A 17144-nucleotide genomic window follows, 5' to 3' on the forward strand; every position below is an offset into this window, starting at 1 on the left:
GTAAAGTTCCACTGAAATGGTGTAATTTCGAAGCTCTAGAACTTTTTTTTTAAGATTAGCTTGTCAAAAGTGGTTTTGTTGATAAAACTGTTCTGACCTGCAAAAAGTAAGTTTGATACACGAGAACAAAAATTACGATGAGAAGCTGAGTCCAGCAGTTTCGGCGTTCACGCCGGCGGAGTTCCCTCCGCTACCGGGCGCAGTTCCGGACTGAAAATCGAAGGATCGACCTCGACCCGCAGGAAGCAGCCAAGGTGGCCCCCGAGACGGCGGAGCCACGAAGGAGGAAGCCGGGGAGGTACTCTACAGTTCAGCTGAGCTGTGGGGGATTTTCTCCGAGTACATCAGCAAGTTCAAGACCTGCAAGACCCGCTTGGACCAAGTAACCCTCGTCAGGTACATGATCTCCAGGTATGAAATTTAAGGAGTTGTTTTTGTTTTTTATTATATATTGTTTTACTGATCCTCGGTCCCAACCTGGTCACAGCACCTAAAAGGACCTAATAAAAAATAAGTTATGAATAAAACAAAAACAGAAATTGCTAAAGTCCATACATTTTTGGCAGGTTGCTCAAATGAAACCATAACAACCTTTTAACCTAGGTATTTAAAAACTAACTTAATCCACCTATGTGGTTGGAGCCTTCCTCACTTATTACCAACAATGGCTGATATGATGGAATTGTACAAAAATTTCATCTATTTTTAAGATCCGGAATAAAAAAGTACATAAATATCACTTAAGTGGCCATATCTCGAGACAGGGTTGCCAGATCTTTAATGTTTTAGACTCGTTGGAAAGGTCTTTTGATAACCCAACCAACGATGGGTCGGATAGTGGATCCGGACATAGTTTACATACATTTAAGAGAGATCCGGCTTCCAAAAAGTACATCAATATCACTTTAGTGTGCATATCTCGAGACAGGGTTGCCAGATCTTCAATGTTTTAGGCTCTTTGGAAAGATCTTCTGATAACCTAACCAACGATGGGTTGGATGGTGGATCCGGACATAGTTTACATACATTTAAAGAAGATAGTTTACAAACATTTAAGAGAGATCCGGCTTCCAAAAAGTACATCAATATCACTTAAGTCGAAATATCTCGAGACAGGGTTGCCAGATCTTCAATGTTTTGGACTCGTTGGAAAGGTTTTTTGATAACCTAACTTACGTTGAGTCGGATGGTGGATCCGGACATACACCCAAAACTGGCAGCGCTAGTCCGAGAGAATGATGGTCTCGAGTCGAGAGAATAGTGGTACCATTCACGGACGCAGAGAACACAGCTCGAGATGGGCGATAGAACTATTCTCTCGAGGTTCATTTGCAAAAAAAGTTCATCCGTCAAACAAAAAACCAAAATTGTCGATAACGGGAATCGAACCAGAGACCTTTGACTAACCCATCAGCAATGACTTAGCTGTCTCGGCCACCACAGCTTGGTGACCATGGAGAAGTCAGAAGTCGATGTATGACACTTGTTGGAGATTTATTGATTCAACTAACGAATAAACTCATTTGTTATGATGGTGTGAGTTGGTACCATTATTCTATCGATTTTGGCACTGAGCCCTCAATAAATTTTGAGAGAACGATTATCTCGACTCTGAATTTTGGGTGTAGTTTACATACATTTAAGTGAGATCCGGCTTCCAAAAAGTACATCAATATCACTTAAGTGGACATATCTCGAGACAGGGTTGCCAGATCTTCAATGTTTTAGACTCGTTGGAAAAGTCTTTTGATAACCCAACCAACGATGGGTCAGATGATGGACCTGGACATAGTTTACATACATTTAAGTGAGATCCGGCTTCCAAAAAGTACATCAATATCACTTAAGTGGGCATATCTCGAGACAGGGTTGCCAGATCTTCAATGTTTTATGCTCGTTGGAAAGGTCTTCTGATAACCTAACCAACAATGGGTTGGATGGTGGATCCGGACGTAGTTTACATACATTTAAGTGAGATCCGGCATCCAAAAAGTACATAAATATCACTTAAGTCGGGATATCTCGAGACAGGGTTGCCAGATCTTCAATGTTTTGGACTCGTTGGAAAGGTATTTTGATAACCTAACCAACGATGGGTCGGATGGTGGATCCGGACATAGTTTACATACATTTAAGTGAGATCCGGCTTCCAAAAAGTACATCAATATCACTTAAGTCGGGATATCTCGAGACAGGGTTGCCAGATCTTCAATGTTTTGGACTCGTTGGAAAGGTCTTCTGATAACCTAACCAACGATGGGTCGGATGATGGTCCCGGACATAGTTTACATACATTTAAGTGAGATCCGGATATATGTGAAAACACATTTTTATACATAACTTTTGAACTACTTATCGAAACTTCAATCTGTATAAAACTCGATCCATGGGACCCAAAACCAAGTCGAATGCAACAAGGTCAGGTCAAATCGGTTCAGCCAGTGCCGAGAAACATGAGCTAGTTTGTTGGTCACATACATACATACACACACACATACACACACACATACACACAGACATTTGTTCAGTTTTCGATTCTGAGTCGATATGTATACATGAAGGTGGGTCTACGACGTTTTTTTGCAAAGTTCATTTTTAGAGCAGGATTATAGCCTTACCTCAGTGAGGAAGGCAAAACGTGGGTTTTATAGAAAACTTAGATATCTGGGTATCAAAAGGTCGGAAATTTTAAGTCCTTTCGATGCTACATAGGTTGACTTGTGAATCGTGGACCGGTTCGGATGCAAGCGGATTTTCCGACGACGTAATTCCAGGTTGGTACAAAATTCCAACGAAAAATCTATTCTATCGTTACAAAGAACCCCAAAACGGTGTTATGCCCACTCCAAAATGTTTATTTAGCAATTCTTTGGTAATATATTGACATTTAGTTAAATTAAAAGTTTGAAAAATTAAGTTAAGATAAGTTTGTTATAGAATTTCCAATGTTATATAAACTTTTATAAAAGTAAACTTTATATTCAATGGATTTTTTTTAATCTGTCAAGGATGCCTATTTGGAGTTGGCAGACTGAATTTATGATGATTTGTCAAAAATGTAAATTTATTTATGTAAATTTTTTGAAAGGTTTACAAACTTTTTTAGCACTTTTTTATTTTTGTAGTAGTATTTGTTATATAACTTTTAATGGAAATCATCATTTCATGAGCTTTTTGTGGCAAAATGTTCAGCATGAGTTTCTGAACAAAACGTAGTACTAGGTTTCTGTCAAACTTTAAATTGTTTACATGTTTCATCACAAAATGTGCATAGTGCCCAAGGGGTGTAAATACTTTTTTACATACTGTATAATGTCACTCAGTTTTCTCAGAATTGGCTAAACCGATTTTGGTCATTGATTTAGGGTAGTTTCGATAAGTAGGTCAAAAGTTAGGTATCAAAATGTGTTTTTGTTTATATCCGGATGTTAGATAAGTGACCGGAAACTGACTCAAATACAATGACCGATTCTTCGGCTCCTTTAAAAAAAAGTTTTTTTTCAGCGTTTTGGCTGTAGTGGCAAAATAAAAGAAGAAACCCCCCAATGATATTACATATTTGGAAAGATGATTGATTTTCCTACAAAGAAATATCATGCAGAATGAACCATATAGTACCTGTGCTTCCCCTGAAATAAAAATGTAGCGTGACGGGACAACATCGTAAAACTGGACTTTTAAAAGGCACACTACAAAAATCGCTACAGTTTTGCCAGTTTGATTTAAAAAACTTTTGCTCTTCTACACATTATCACAAATTAAAAAACGAATCTTTTGCTCCTTGAACTGAAAGAATTGGATGAAATTTGAGTTTTTGCCAGCCATTTCTTTTCGTGACGGGACAACGAAAGGAGCAGATTTATGAAAAAAACTCCTCTCCCGTACAATGGCTTGCAGACCACTTTTGGTCAATGTTCTTGGCTTTTAAGGTAAGAAAACGCATTTAAAGCACATTGCAATTATTGCATCATAATAAAAATGATTTTTTTCATATTAAAAATCATATTGAAAATTGAAAAATGTGACATTTTGGTGTAGCTTCGCTAAGAATCGGTCAATCATGTTCTTCTTCGTTGGTTAGGTAATTGAAAGAACTTTCAAGACATTGAAGACCTGGCAACCCTGTCTCAAGCTATTACCACTTAAGTGATATTTAAATACTTTTTTAAAGCCGGATCTCGCTTATCTGTATGTAAACTTTAGGATAGGTAATCAGAGTACCTTGCAAATGGGATCAAAAGTTCGAAGATCTGGCAACTCTGCCTCAAGTTATGACCACTTAACTGATAAGCGTGGCTATAACTTATTTCAGGATCTTTCGTGCGATCCTTTCTTGTTAAACAGCGAGGAAGGCACCAATCAACAAGGGTGGATTAAGCTAGTATTTTTTGTTAAATCTTACTACCTGTTAAGGTAAAAAGGTGAGGCATTGAGAGCTGCACAAGATAGCACTACAGCGACGAAAAGTGATTTGTTTGTAAACTATAAGTTTTGCATTTAATTTGGCTTGAAAAAATATTTTGAGATTTTTAAAGGTTAAACCATTCATCTTTCTAATAAACGATTGATTATAACTATAAAAAAAACGCGGTATAAACAATAACACAAAACGAATCAGTATGATATTAGGACTTAGGATAGGATAAGCTTCACCTCACTTTAATGAATGATTTTTCATGGAACATCGTGATTACTGTTAGCAACCATCAAGTACATGCACTCACAAAACAGTTAACTTTGGTAATCGCATTCAAACATGGCATACGCCATCGTACCGAGAAAATCCGTTTTCCATCCGCTTTTCCACTACAACACCGAGTGAGCTCGCTCAGCTTTACACGATTCCTGGAAAAACTAAACGCCCGGTCGTCATGCCACTGAGTTTGCTGTAAATTTTCCATTCGCCCGGCTCGTAATCGACAAATTAGCAAACAATATACCATTGTAAGCGAGAAGAGCCTGCAGTCCGCAGCTCAGCCCCAGCATTATTAGCAGGCAATTATGCTGTTCGAACCGCAGCAGCACATAACCTTCACATTGCACCCGAGGGGCTGCCCTCGACGGCTTCGACGTAATGAGAGCATAATTAATTTCAATTGTGCGTTCGAGCGCGCAGGGAAAATGGCCTCCTCGTCCAGTCAAAATGGCGTCATCTCCGTGGCCGTCGTCATCTGTCGAAGCGCATAGAACTCTCGAGTTGGGGGAGCCCGCGCGAGTTGTATTAATATTTAATTTGCTCATTAATTATTAATTACTGCGCGGCCTTCAGCGGAGGGGTTTGTGAAAAATGAAGAAGGTGAGAAATGCAGGTTTTCCCTCCGTCATAGGATAATATTTTGTGTGTTTGAATAACGCTGCTGCGGCTGCACCCAGTTCTGTTTTAATCACATTACTTCAACTCCGCTGAATAATATTATCAACTCCAGAATTAATTGAACTCGTTCAATTTCCCATCGAGAGCGCCTAACCGCGTGTTACCGTGGTAAAGTGAAATTAATTAACTTTAATGAACAGCCCTTTTGAGCGCGATGAATTACGCGCTTCCCCCCTCTCTATGGGACCACTCTCATCAGTCAGCTTAACTCGAGCTCTCATGAGAAGAGATTTGTCCTGCCAAGAGTTGGGTGAAAACACCGATCTGATTTACGTGAAATTATAGCCCCCTGCGAAAACACCCGATCGACGTTTACAGATAAAATAATTACTGCACACCTCTGTGAGGTTATGCGTGCGATGTTGCAGCAGCATAAGTTCCTCGAACAGCATGGGTGAGTTTGTGTGCGGCGGTGGCGGTTTCGAAGCAAAACAACATTTATGAAATATTTCATTTCGTTATAGTATTTCAATAAAAATACCTCCTCCTGCGGCAAATAGAGTGCATCGTGCGTTGAAGAAGAAGCTTACACGAGTGCACACAAGCACACGTGAACATGGGGTGGGGGTACGTACACAACACACACGCATACAAGTGCATCGTGGTTGGTGCAGTGCGGATTGAGTGCAGGCTGCATCGGAGTCCATTGGGCGGACCATAATGTTTAAAATTTGATGGGGTGAGGTGGGCAAACTCAATATTAACAGTAAAGAAGTTTTAAAAATTTAAGAACGGATTTCAAAAGGCTCTGAAATATATAAAATGAGTATTTAACCCGGAATACAAGAAATTGTGTTTAGAAAATGGTTTGGGTTCTATTTTCACCATTACACAGTGGTCCATTTAACAGTTTCCACTTACAAACTGGAGTTTCCTTAAAATTGTAAAGACCTTTGGTGTCTACAAATGGGAAAGGGGCAACTTTTGATTGATTGAAAGGTGGTTCACGATAAGGGTAATTTTGAGAAACCTACTTATCTCTAAAGCCTGGTTTACAATAGGAAACTCGCAGGATCGCAAGTTTTAAACACATGCAAATCAATCTGATCTTCTACAATGACAACTCTGCGTTGCTGTGATTCTGTATTAAAATCGCAGACCACAGGTCGCAAATTTCCGCAGGGTTTCTGCGTTGACAGTTTCAGGATCGCAGCAGTTTCCCGATGTCAGATCAGGCTTAACAACATCATTAATTCTCTAAGAACAATAATTTTCTACGTTAAAACTTTTTTTTTTGTGGCTTAAAACGGCGTGCCCAAAATCTTTCTAAAGAAGAAAAAAAAACCCAAAAATATTCCTGGAAAGTTAGATACTCAAAAAGATATTCAATCGCGAATTACCCCAATTTGCATCCAATCCAAAAGTTTCCCCTTTTTTCGCAACAGCTTTTGTGAATCCATTTGCAACTTATTTTGTTTATTTGTTTACTTTTGGTAAGAGAAAGTTAAAAAAAAAACAAATAAAAAATCGATTAGTAAAAAATATTTAAAATTGTACTAAAATAAACTAAACTCAATGTCATCGAATCGAAATTTCAAAACAAAATGATTTTTAAAAGGATCATTCTCCACGAATTCACACAAAATTTGTCATGAGTTAACTGAAATTTAAGGGGTTACATACATGTAAATCGGCTAAAATGTCAGAGGTTGGTTTGAGCACACAATTAACCTTTTTTCAAAATCTGTTTTCAGAGAATTCAAACATACATTTTCATCTATTAACAAAACAAATTTGAAGACATTTGGTTGTATCATTGCCGAGATACAGCTATTTAAAGTTAGCAGTTTCAAAAAACGGGTGCCACGATATCTCAACATTGCTTCAACCAAATCGGCTCAAAATTTTGGTGAAGACTCGTTAAACCGATCCCGTGTGCATGACGAAGGCCGATTTTCAAAAACTTTATTTAAAAAAAAGATAAAAATATTTTTCTGTTTTTCACATAAAAAATCGCCAGTTTTTGATTTTTGTATTTTTTTTTAAAATTCCAAATTTCAAAATCGGGCTTCGTCATGCACACGGGATATGTCTTGGGAGTCTTCACCCAAAATTTCAGCCATTTTGGTCCGTCCCATCTCGAGATATCGTGGCACCCGTAAATCAACTTGATGTTCAGAGAAAGACGCTCAGAAAGTTAGACAGTTGGCTTTGCGCATGGCAAAGTTCTGAGCCTAAATCGTCTCTAACTCAGTTAAATCATGAAATATCTTTATGGAACTTTCAGAAGTGATTGTAAATAATCTTTAAAGTGGATTTAATAAATTTCTGTAATATGAAATTATTTTTTTTCATGTATGTAACCCCTTAAGAAAATGTTTTTTTACTAATGATCTGAACATTTTTGAACAGTTTTTGGTAGTTTAAACCACTAAAACTCAATCGTATGCTTTTGAATGTATTATTTTTGAAAAGTTCAGCAAACGTCGCATAAGATTGACCATTTGTACGTTTGTTGTGGCTCGTTAACAGTTTGGTTTTTCTAAAATAAAGATACAAACCAGTGCCATTCTAGCAATGCACGAACCAAACAAACGTCAAATTAATATTCAAAATTTGAAAAAAAATCTTTTAAAATCATACGATCTAGTTTGAGAAATTAAAAATTCGAAAAACTGGTAAAAAATATAAAAATCATCACATTTAAAAAAAAAGTTTATATAACATTCAGATAACTCGTGATGAATACATTCAAACCGTATATTCACCCAAAACTGGGCAGCGCTTGTCCGAGAGAATAATGGCCTCGGGTCGAGAGAATAATGGCACAGTTCACGAACACAGAGAACACAGCTCGAGATTGGCGAGAGAATTATTCTATTGCGGTTCATATGCAAATAAAAGTTTATCCGTCAAACAAAAAAAACAAAAACCAAAAGTGTCGACTACGGGAATCGAACTAGAGACCTTTGACATACTAACTCAATGACTTAACTGCCTCGGCCACCACAGCTTGGCAAACAATGAGTGGTCAGATGCCAATGTATGACACTTGTTGGAGATTTATTGTTTCAATTAACGAATGAACTCATTTGTTATGATGGTGATGTGAGTTGGTAGCATTATTCTCTCGATTTTGGCGCTGAGCCCTCAATGAACGATTCTCTCGACTCCGATTTTTTTGGCGCTGAGCCCTCAATGAACGATTCTCTCGACTCCGATTTTTTTTGTGTTTTTATACATCATTTTCTTATAATTGTTTGCCCTGCATTTTGTAGAACATTAATACACTCTAAAAAGTAACTCTGAAAAGTTACAAAAACACGTAATTTAAAAAAAATGATCTGGATGACAAAATGTCGATTATAGCAATATGCAATGCATGCAGTTTCGAAAAGTAAAGTAAATTTTACAATATTGATAGTTGAGTAACGGCAGTAATTTAAAACCATTTTTTACTTGTTTTGGTGAAAAATACGTTTTTTTTTATTTTGAGTACTCCATAAGAACAGGCGTAAAATTTTACACAAAAGGCCATTTGATACCAAATTTCTATTCCTACACGGTTTTGAGCTATAAATCACTTAAAAACTAACATAATCCACCTTTGTGGTTGGTGTCTCCTTTCTCCTTAACAAAAATGAGTAACATTAAATATTTAAAATATAAATTTTGACATATGTGTCAAAATTCACAAACGTGGAAAAAGTTTGTAGTTCGTTTGACCCTCCTCCGATCAGTATCAGCGCCAGTAAATTTGCAGTGGCAGTGGATCCATGAATCCACAGCATAGGTGTACGATGCACTACTGCCGCTGGATTGTTGACTACACAAATGTGTAATGAAACCACAATCCAGTGTAGTGCAGTAGCCCTCTGCGCTCGACGTGGTTTTTCTGCCCCCTTCCAAGGGGTGGAACTGGGTGGCATATACCACCACCCAACGTGGTTGCGTGTGTGTGCTCTCGTCGAACACGGCTTACTTATTCGTGTAATTCAGAAGCTCACCAGGCCATAACCAGGCTCGAAATCGGACTCCGTCAGCAGCTCCGGACCGGAGGAGGTCTCTGCGCGCCGTGTCTCGAAGCGGAGCGAATAATTTATGAGACTATTTTACGAATGCCATTAGATAACACCCAAAGGCACCCGATCTCGGAAAAAGGCAGGGGAAATTAATTTCATTCGTAATTTTTTATTCTTTATGGCTGTTTTCGTCACTCTGCGTCAAGCGGGTGGCCAACTTTGAGCTTCGTCAAATGGCGAACGACGTGAGTGCGTGCACTGAAAAACCATTTTAGGGGTCATTCATCAACACCGCACGAGCGATTGAAACTGATGGATTGCTCCATTCTAGGGTGTTTGATGGCTGGGGGGATTAGACATGGAGTCACGTGGTGCTTTAAAAGTTGATTTATTCGGAGCTTAGTTGTGATTCACAGCTGTAGCTGCATTGTCACCCATCACGTCTAGACGACGTCCCTCATGTCAAACCACACGACGAACGTGCAGATCCATATTTCTCCAAGGGATTAAGTGATTACCGACATTGAACACCGTCGTCACCTTTCAATCAGTCAATCAGTCAGCTGGTGCAACTCGGCTCAGCACCTACCTGCAGCGAAATCAAAATTTCTAATGAGAAATAGTTACAACTGCGCGATAACATCTCATGCATTATCGATCCGGTCTCGCCGTTTGTTCCACATTCGCACAGCAGCAGCAGCAGTTCCGTCATGTTCTGTAGTACAAAAACTCCGCTTCGAGTGTGTAAACTTTCTGCGCGTTCATTGAGGATTAATTCCTCGTAATTTATTTACATCGCAAACAGGTCTTACGCGCTGCTCTAACCACGGCAGTCACGACGATGGGACACCTGCGGATCAACGCACGACCCATGCGTTGACGGTTGAAGGCTGCGATCTGCGTAGACGACGACGACGACACAATGAGGCAGCAAACGGGTTCGTCGCTTTTCCAGCGAAATCGCGCGGGTCTCCGCGCGCACGTAGGTCGCGCGAGCTCCCATTGAGAAAACGCTTCTCGGAATCAAGTTACGCGCGTCTGCTGTTGGTGGTCAACCAGATCGAATGTGTCCATTTCGGAAAATCAGTCACCAGTTCAGAGTGAGCGAAAAAAAAACAGCAGCGGACTCGGCATGGGGGATTTTCTTGAACACCTTCTGCTCTGAAGGTAGACAGCACCATGGGCACGAAGCAAATTGTCACACAAGAAGCTTATTAAATTAATAAAAATTATAAAACTGCCACTTGGAACCGTCATCCACAATTCAGGTCTTTCGCGGTTGGGGACTTCCTTTTGCAGGAGACTTACGAGTGGGAATAAGAAAAAAAGCGCATTACGGCAGCACCAATAGTGCACTACTACATCGCGTAACGCCAATAAAGGTAAATACGATACGGATTGGTTTCCTTTTGGGAGCAAAATCATAATTGAAGTCGTGTCTAGTTAACACAATTAATTGTGTTATTTTAAATCAACACTGGTACTTTTTTTAGATCAGACATTTTTTTATGGGAAAGTTCTACTGAAAAGTCTTACAAAGTAAAACGATAGATCCAGTCTTAAACTCAGAACCATACCAGTTAAGATTCTGTGACTTTTATATACCTTAAACTTTCAAACAAATCCAAATTTGGTAAATAAAAAGTCTACCTTTACCTTACATTCCTAGCGCCACCCTAACCGAACCCTCGCTCCAATCAGCTCGAATTTCTCATCGATTTTCCCATCAACCCCAAGTGGCACACAATGATACCTCCGTAGACAACCTGGCCGCGCTGCAGCCCACGGACTCTTCAATAAAGAAATAGATCCATAAATCTTTTATTACACTTCATTACCACGTCGTTTCACGGAGTAACTTCTGGTATAAGTCAGAGCGCGCGGTACAGGACTTTACTGCGCGCCAATAGACATCTTGACAGCTTCCACCGCGGCCAAATGGCCGCACCGAACCAACCGGCGGCAGCCGATCTGGTGGTGCTAATTCCTCGCACCAGCATGGCCGGCAGAGCCGCCGCCGCGTTGAAAGGCGCAAAATTAATGACCGGGAATAAAATAAACTAATAATCGGCTGATGATTTATCTTAAACGCGCGCGGTTATTTATAAAGGAATTCCAATTGTCTTAACGCCCAATTATCCAGCCCTCGGTGGACGTTACAGCGCAGCAGAGCCCGCTTAAATCCTCGTGATCAGCGGTAATCCGCGAGGAACCGTGGAAAAGCGTCGAGAAGCGGAGAGAAACAACACAAAAAATGAGAGTCATTGCCGCGGAGACCTCATCGCGGACTGCATCTGGACAGCGTCGGTGCCGCGCCGCCATCGATTTGGACCGTGGCGCGGCGGACCTACAAAGACTGCGAAAAAATCTCGATAAAGACGAAGTCTACCAAAGGTCTCGCGAGGCTGCTGCGCAGGCTCGGTCGCGACTTAATCTCGCGTTGAGGTTACACGGCTTGTCCGTGGAGGTCGGACAGAGAGGGAGAATTACACTGTCTTGCTTCGTTACGCGATTCTCTTTACGATGTACGAAAGAGGTCGCTATCTTTCGGTTCTCATGTTGGGATGAAAAGTTCAAACCTGATCATGAAGGCAGGTGAATCCAAGTACACCTAGTTTGAGCAAACGTCACCTTGCAATCATGTCCTCTTCCGAGAGCTCCTCGGAAAAAGCACCCAGCGTCGAGTCCATATCGCACTCCTTCGAGCAACTCAAGTCCAAGTTTCTCGCCATCCTAGAGGACCATTTTTTCGGTAACTTCCAGCATGACTGGCGTAATGCAGGCCCGGAAAGGAAAGCGTTAGTCGAAGAATCGCTGCCATCGTTCGAAAGCCTCAGCGACGAAAGCGGCAGCTTCTTGGTGCTGGACGGGAAGAAGGTCTCCCTGGACTGGTTCCGCATGGCGGCTGCAAAAGCATCGGAGGAGTCGCTTGCAGCGGCACCTGATCCAGCAGCAGTTCCTTCCACCAGCGCAGCCAACCCGTACGCCGTCGGAGTTGCTTCGTTCTTCCCGGAATCAGTCGATCGTTTCAACACCCACCGAAGTCGATCTCGGCACGGAATGCGCGATCGACTGCTCGTTGATGAAGTCCAATTCGACAAAGAAAAACTAGGAGTAACCCACAAACATCCCTCACAGCTCGCAACCCAGCTGGATCCGCACTACCGCAGTGAGATCTCCTACCGTCCACGAATCCACAACTTTATGCGCGTTGACGCCATCCACCAGTTCCGGGAAGCTTCCCGCAAGCAGTTCGAGACGTACTACCGGCAGGAGTACATCCACGAACTGACCCAGGTGGAGAAAACCGAGAAACAGCACCACCGGGACCTTCGTGCACGCTGTACGGAGCTTCGCGAGGCGCTGCGTGAACTACGGAAGCTACGCTTCCGGTCGTCGATGCGCGTCATGGACATGGTCAAGCCGTACTACGATGAGACGGCCCGTTGGGAGGCCGAGCTGCACGAGCGTCGCAAGCAGATGGAGCTGCTGTGGAATCGGGTGATTCAGCTAGAGAGCTTGTGGGTTCCCAGGATCAAGTATCAGAACTTCCAATATCTGATCATGCCGAAGCAGTGGCGGCTCGAGCACGACTGGATTCACATGGATGAGGAGGGTAAGCTGGAAGGCTATCCGGAGTCGATTGAGAAGCGTGATACGGCGAATTTGCGCAAGTTAGAAGGTCAGAACGATATCTGGGCTGTTAAGAAGTTCTACGAGGAGGAGTATCAGGCGAAAAGCCGACCGGTGCACGCCGTATTCAAAGACAGTGCGAGCTTGCTGAAAGGTGTCGCAGAACTTGACGTGAACTCGATGACCCTGCTGAATCGACTCAATTTGCTGAGCTGGGTCAAGCTGGATGCGGAAAAGGAATCCAAAGAAGTCCAGCTGCACTACAAAAACATGATTGCAAATCTCAAGTACTCGATCGAAGACCTGGAGCAGAAGAAGAACAGTTTGGAGAAGCGCTCGACCTTACTCAAAGATATGTTTGATGAAATTGTGCGCAACCCTCTAAGAAAGTGCGTCGAGAACGAACGAACCAGAACCATCGAATCACTCCTTTACGTTCTATACAAGCACTTTCTACCACCGGATCAGCGCGAAAACGCACTTAGATTCTCCGGAACCGAGAGTTTCATGTACATCTTTGACGTAGTCACCCAACTCCTATCCGATTTCGACAAGATCCCACCACACCTGATCCACTCCGTAGAGAAGCGAGTACGCTTCCTCCGCTGGCGCAAGATGAAGAAAGCCAAGAAAGCCGCCGAAGAGGACCAGCGGCACAAGCTGATGGCCATCCAGCTGGAACGAAGTCTTGCCCCACGCTACGTGAAGCCTCCAAAAACCGGAAAGCTGCCACGATCTCGTCTCAAGAAGAAACCCGTCCCGGAAGTCGTGATCCCGCCCGTCGTCACCAAGCTGGACAAAATCTTCTTCCTGGCGTTCGGGACGGACGCCGTGATGAGCGACGAGGAGAGGGCCAACTTTGAGGTGGATCTGGTGTACCATAACTACTTTTCGGTGCAGTTTGATCAGTTCCTGAGGTCGATCGGGTACGAGCCGGACTATGGGGGTGTGACGCGGGTGGAGCTGCGTGATGGGCCGGAAACGAACTTCTTCAAGCGGAAGGAGCTCATTCCGGAGGTGATGCGGCGGATTGAGCGGTGGGAGCGGATGCAGGAGAGCATCAAGCAGAGGCTGTTGAAGCAAATGGTGGCGCCGTAGGATGTATATTTTTGAAGGATTATTTGCTGAATAAATATTATTTTAAATAAATCGGTAATGGCGGAATAAATCAGGAGGATATCGGTGCATCATTGAGTGAGTCACCTTTTGAGATAGGATTCGGATTGAGGGCGGTAGTATGAGGAGGATGATAGGGATAGATTGACATTGGTGAGAGTAGGTTTGGAGAAATGTAATGGTGGGGGTGGTTGGAAGGTATGGGAAATAGGGGAGGTGGGGGGATGATATGGGGGGGTAAAGTATACATATGGTTATGGTGGGGCACTATGAATGGGGATAGGGCAAATGGGGGGTATTAATGGGGAAGGGGGGGTAAAAATGGGGAAGAGCTGATTAATTTTTGTCGGCTAGGGATTAGTTGGGTGCAAGGCAAGGTATGTGGGGTGGAGTGTTTAAGGAAAGAAAGGTTTGGGTATGGGGGGTTGGGGTATTGAGAGTTTTAAATAAGTGTGGATGGGTGGGAATGTGGGGGTTGGGGTTTTTGGAGGGGGGTGGAGCGGGGCTAGGGAAAGTTTTGGATTTTGTGGTGCTTTGCGTGTGGATGGGGTTGGCTTGTTGTTAGGGATAGGGGGATTGATGGGTTGGTAGTTAGATTGGTAGGGGGAGGGGTTGTGAGGGGTCTTTTGTGGGATGGGTTTTTTTGGGGGGGATATTGGAAGGGGCACCTCAAGAAATGTCTTTGGCACAGGCTATATGATGTCTTGTTGGGAACAACTGGGCTATATCTGCTGTTTGAGGGGGACTGAGGGCGTGCACGTGAAGGTGGGTGTACATGTCGATAGCTGTTGCATTTTTAGGTGATTATTGGCAGGGGGGTGCGGGGGGGGTTGAGTGGGTGTGGTGGGGTGGGTGGGGGTGGTGGAGTGGGGACATTGATGGGATCGATGGGGAGATGATAGGCTTGGAGGTCTGATATCCGTCACGGTGTACAAATTCCAGTACGCATTGTAGTTATGGGCGGGGAGGGGGAAACATGAAGTGATGTGGTTTGCTTTTGAATTGTTTGAAGTTTCGATAAGTAGTTCAAAAGTTATGTATAAAAATGTGTTATCGCATATTTTCGGAAGTTAACTTAATGGCAGTAAACTGAACCAACCATCATCATGTTACACATCGTTAGTTAGGTAATTGAAAGACCTTTCCAACGAGTCCGAAACATTTAAGATCTGGCAACACTGTCTCGAGATCTGCCCACTTAAGTGATATTTATGTACTTTTTTGTAGCCGGATCTCACTTAAATGTATGTAAACAATGTCCGGATCCATCATCCGACCCACCGATGGTTAGGTAATCGAAAGACCTTTCCAACGAGTCCAAAACATTGAAGATCTGGCAACCCTGTCTCAAGCTATGACCACTTATGATGCCACTTATGAGCCCTAGAGTGATTTGTGTGTTATTTGTATTCCGGAACATAACGAAATCAGACGAAATTTGTGTACAAACCCATCATACAGTATGTAAAAAAAGTATTTACACCCCTTGGGCACTATGCACATTTTGTGATGAAACATGTAAAAAATTTAAAGTTTGACAGGAACCTAGTACTACGTTTTGTTCAGAAACTCATGCCAAACATTTTGCTACAAAAAGCTCATGAAAAGATGATTTCTATAAAAAGTTATATAACAAATACTATTACGAAAATAAAAAAGGTGCAAAAAAAGTTTGTACACCTTTCGAAAAATTAACATAAATAATGTTATTTGTTGACAAATCACCATAAATCCAGTCTCCCAACTCCAAATAGGCATCCTTGACTGATTAAAAAAATAATTTGGATTGAATATAAAGTTTACTAACTACTTAGTATAAAAGTTTATATAACTCTGGAAATTCTATATAAACTTATCTAAACTTAATTTTGCAAACTTTTAATTCAAATAAATGTCAATATATTACCATAGAATTGCTAAATAAACATTTTGGAGTGGGTATAACACCGTTTTGGGGGTATTTGTATCGATAGAATAGATTTTTCGTTGGAATTTCGTACCAACCCGGAATTACGTCGTCGGAAAATCCGCCGGCATCTGAACCGGTCCTCAATTCACAAGTCAACCTATGTGGCATCAGAAAGGGCATAAAATTTCCGATCTGTTGATACCCATACATCCAGGTTTTCTATAAAACCCACGTTTTTAAATACCTAAGCAAAAACGTTGTTATGGTTTCGTTTGAGCAACCTGCCAAAAATGTATGGAATTTCTTAATTTTTGTTCTCGTGGATCAAACTTACTTTTTGCCCAGGTATTTAAAAACGTAGGTTTTAAAGAAAACCTAGATGTATGGGTATCAAAAGATCGGAAATTTTATGCCCTTTCCGATTCCACATAGGTTGACTTGTGAATCGTGGACCGGTTCGGATGCCGGCGGATTTTCCTACGACGTAATTCCGGGTTGGTACGAAATTCCAACGAAAAATCTATTCTATCGATACAAATACCCCCAAAACGGTGTTATACCCACTCCAAAATGTTTTTTTAGCAATTCTATGGTAATATATTGACATTTAGTTGAATTAAAAGTTTGCAAAATTAAGTTTAGATAAGTTTTAAATAGAATTTCCAGAGTTATATAAACTTTTATACTAAGTAGTTAGTAAACTTTATATTCAATCCAAATTATTTTTTTAATCAGTCAAGGATGCCTATTTGGAGTTGGGAGACTGGATTTATGGTGATTTGTCAACAAATAACATTATTTATGTTAATTTTTCGAAAGGTGTACAAACTTTTTTTGCACCTTTTTTATTTTCGTAATAGTATTTGTTATATAACTTTTTATAGAAATCATCTTTTCATGAGCTTTTTGTAGCAAAATGTTTGGCATGAGTTTCTGAACAAAACGTAGTACTAGGTTCCTGTCAAACTTTAAATTTTTTACAAGTTTCATCACAAAATGTGCATAGTGCCCAAGAGGTGTAAATACTTTTTTTACATACTGTATAATATATCACCCATTGTTGGAAAGGAGTGAGAAAGGCACCAAGCACATAGGTGGATTAAGTTAGTTTTTCTTCTTTATTTATCGAAAACCACTGTAAAACTTCACA

The 17144-nt window shown here is 41.4% G+C and overlaps 2 protein-coding genes across 2 annotated transcripts in view; one reads left to right on the forward strand and one right to left on the reverse strand.

The window, feature by feature from the left end:
• The window catches only part of LOC120427335 (protein vestigial), a 66263-nt gene that overhangs the window by 43595 nt on the left and 5524 nt on the right, over positions 1 to 17144 (reverse strand). The window lies entirely within an intron of this gene.
• On the forward strand, positions 11920 to 14146 carry LOC120427334 (uncharacterized). The gene has a single exon (XM_039592185.2). It carries the CDS (start codon positions 11977 to 11979, stop codon positions 14065 to 14067), a length of 2091 nt encoding a protein of 696 aa, XP_039448119.1. The 5' UTR covers positions 11920 to 11976; the 3' UTR covers positions 14068 to 14146.

This window comes from Culex pipiens, chromosome 2 (assembly GCF_016801865.2).
Source record: "Culex pipiens pallens isolate TS chromosome 2, TS_CPP_V2, whole genome shotgun sequence".
In the NCBI taxonomy this organism is placed as follows: Eukaryota; Metazoa; Arthropoda; class Insecta; order Diptera; family Culicidae; genus Culex; species Culex pipiens.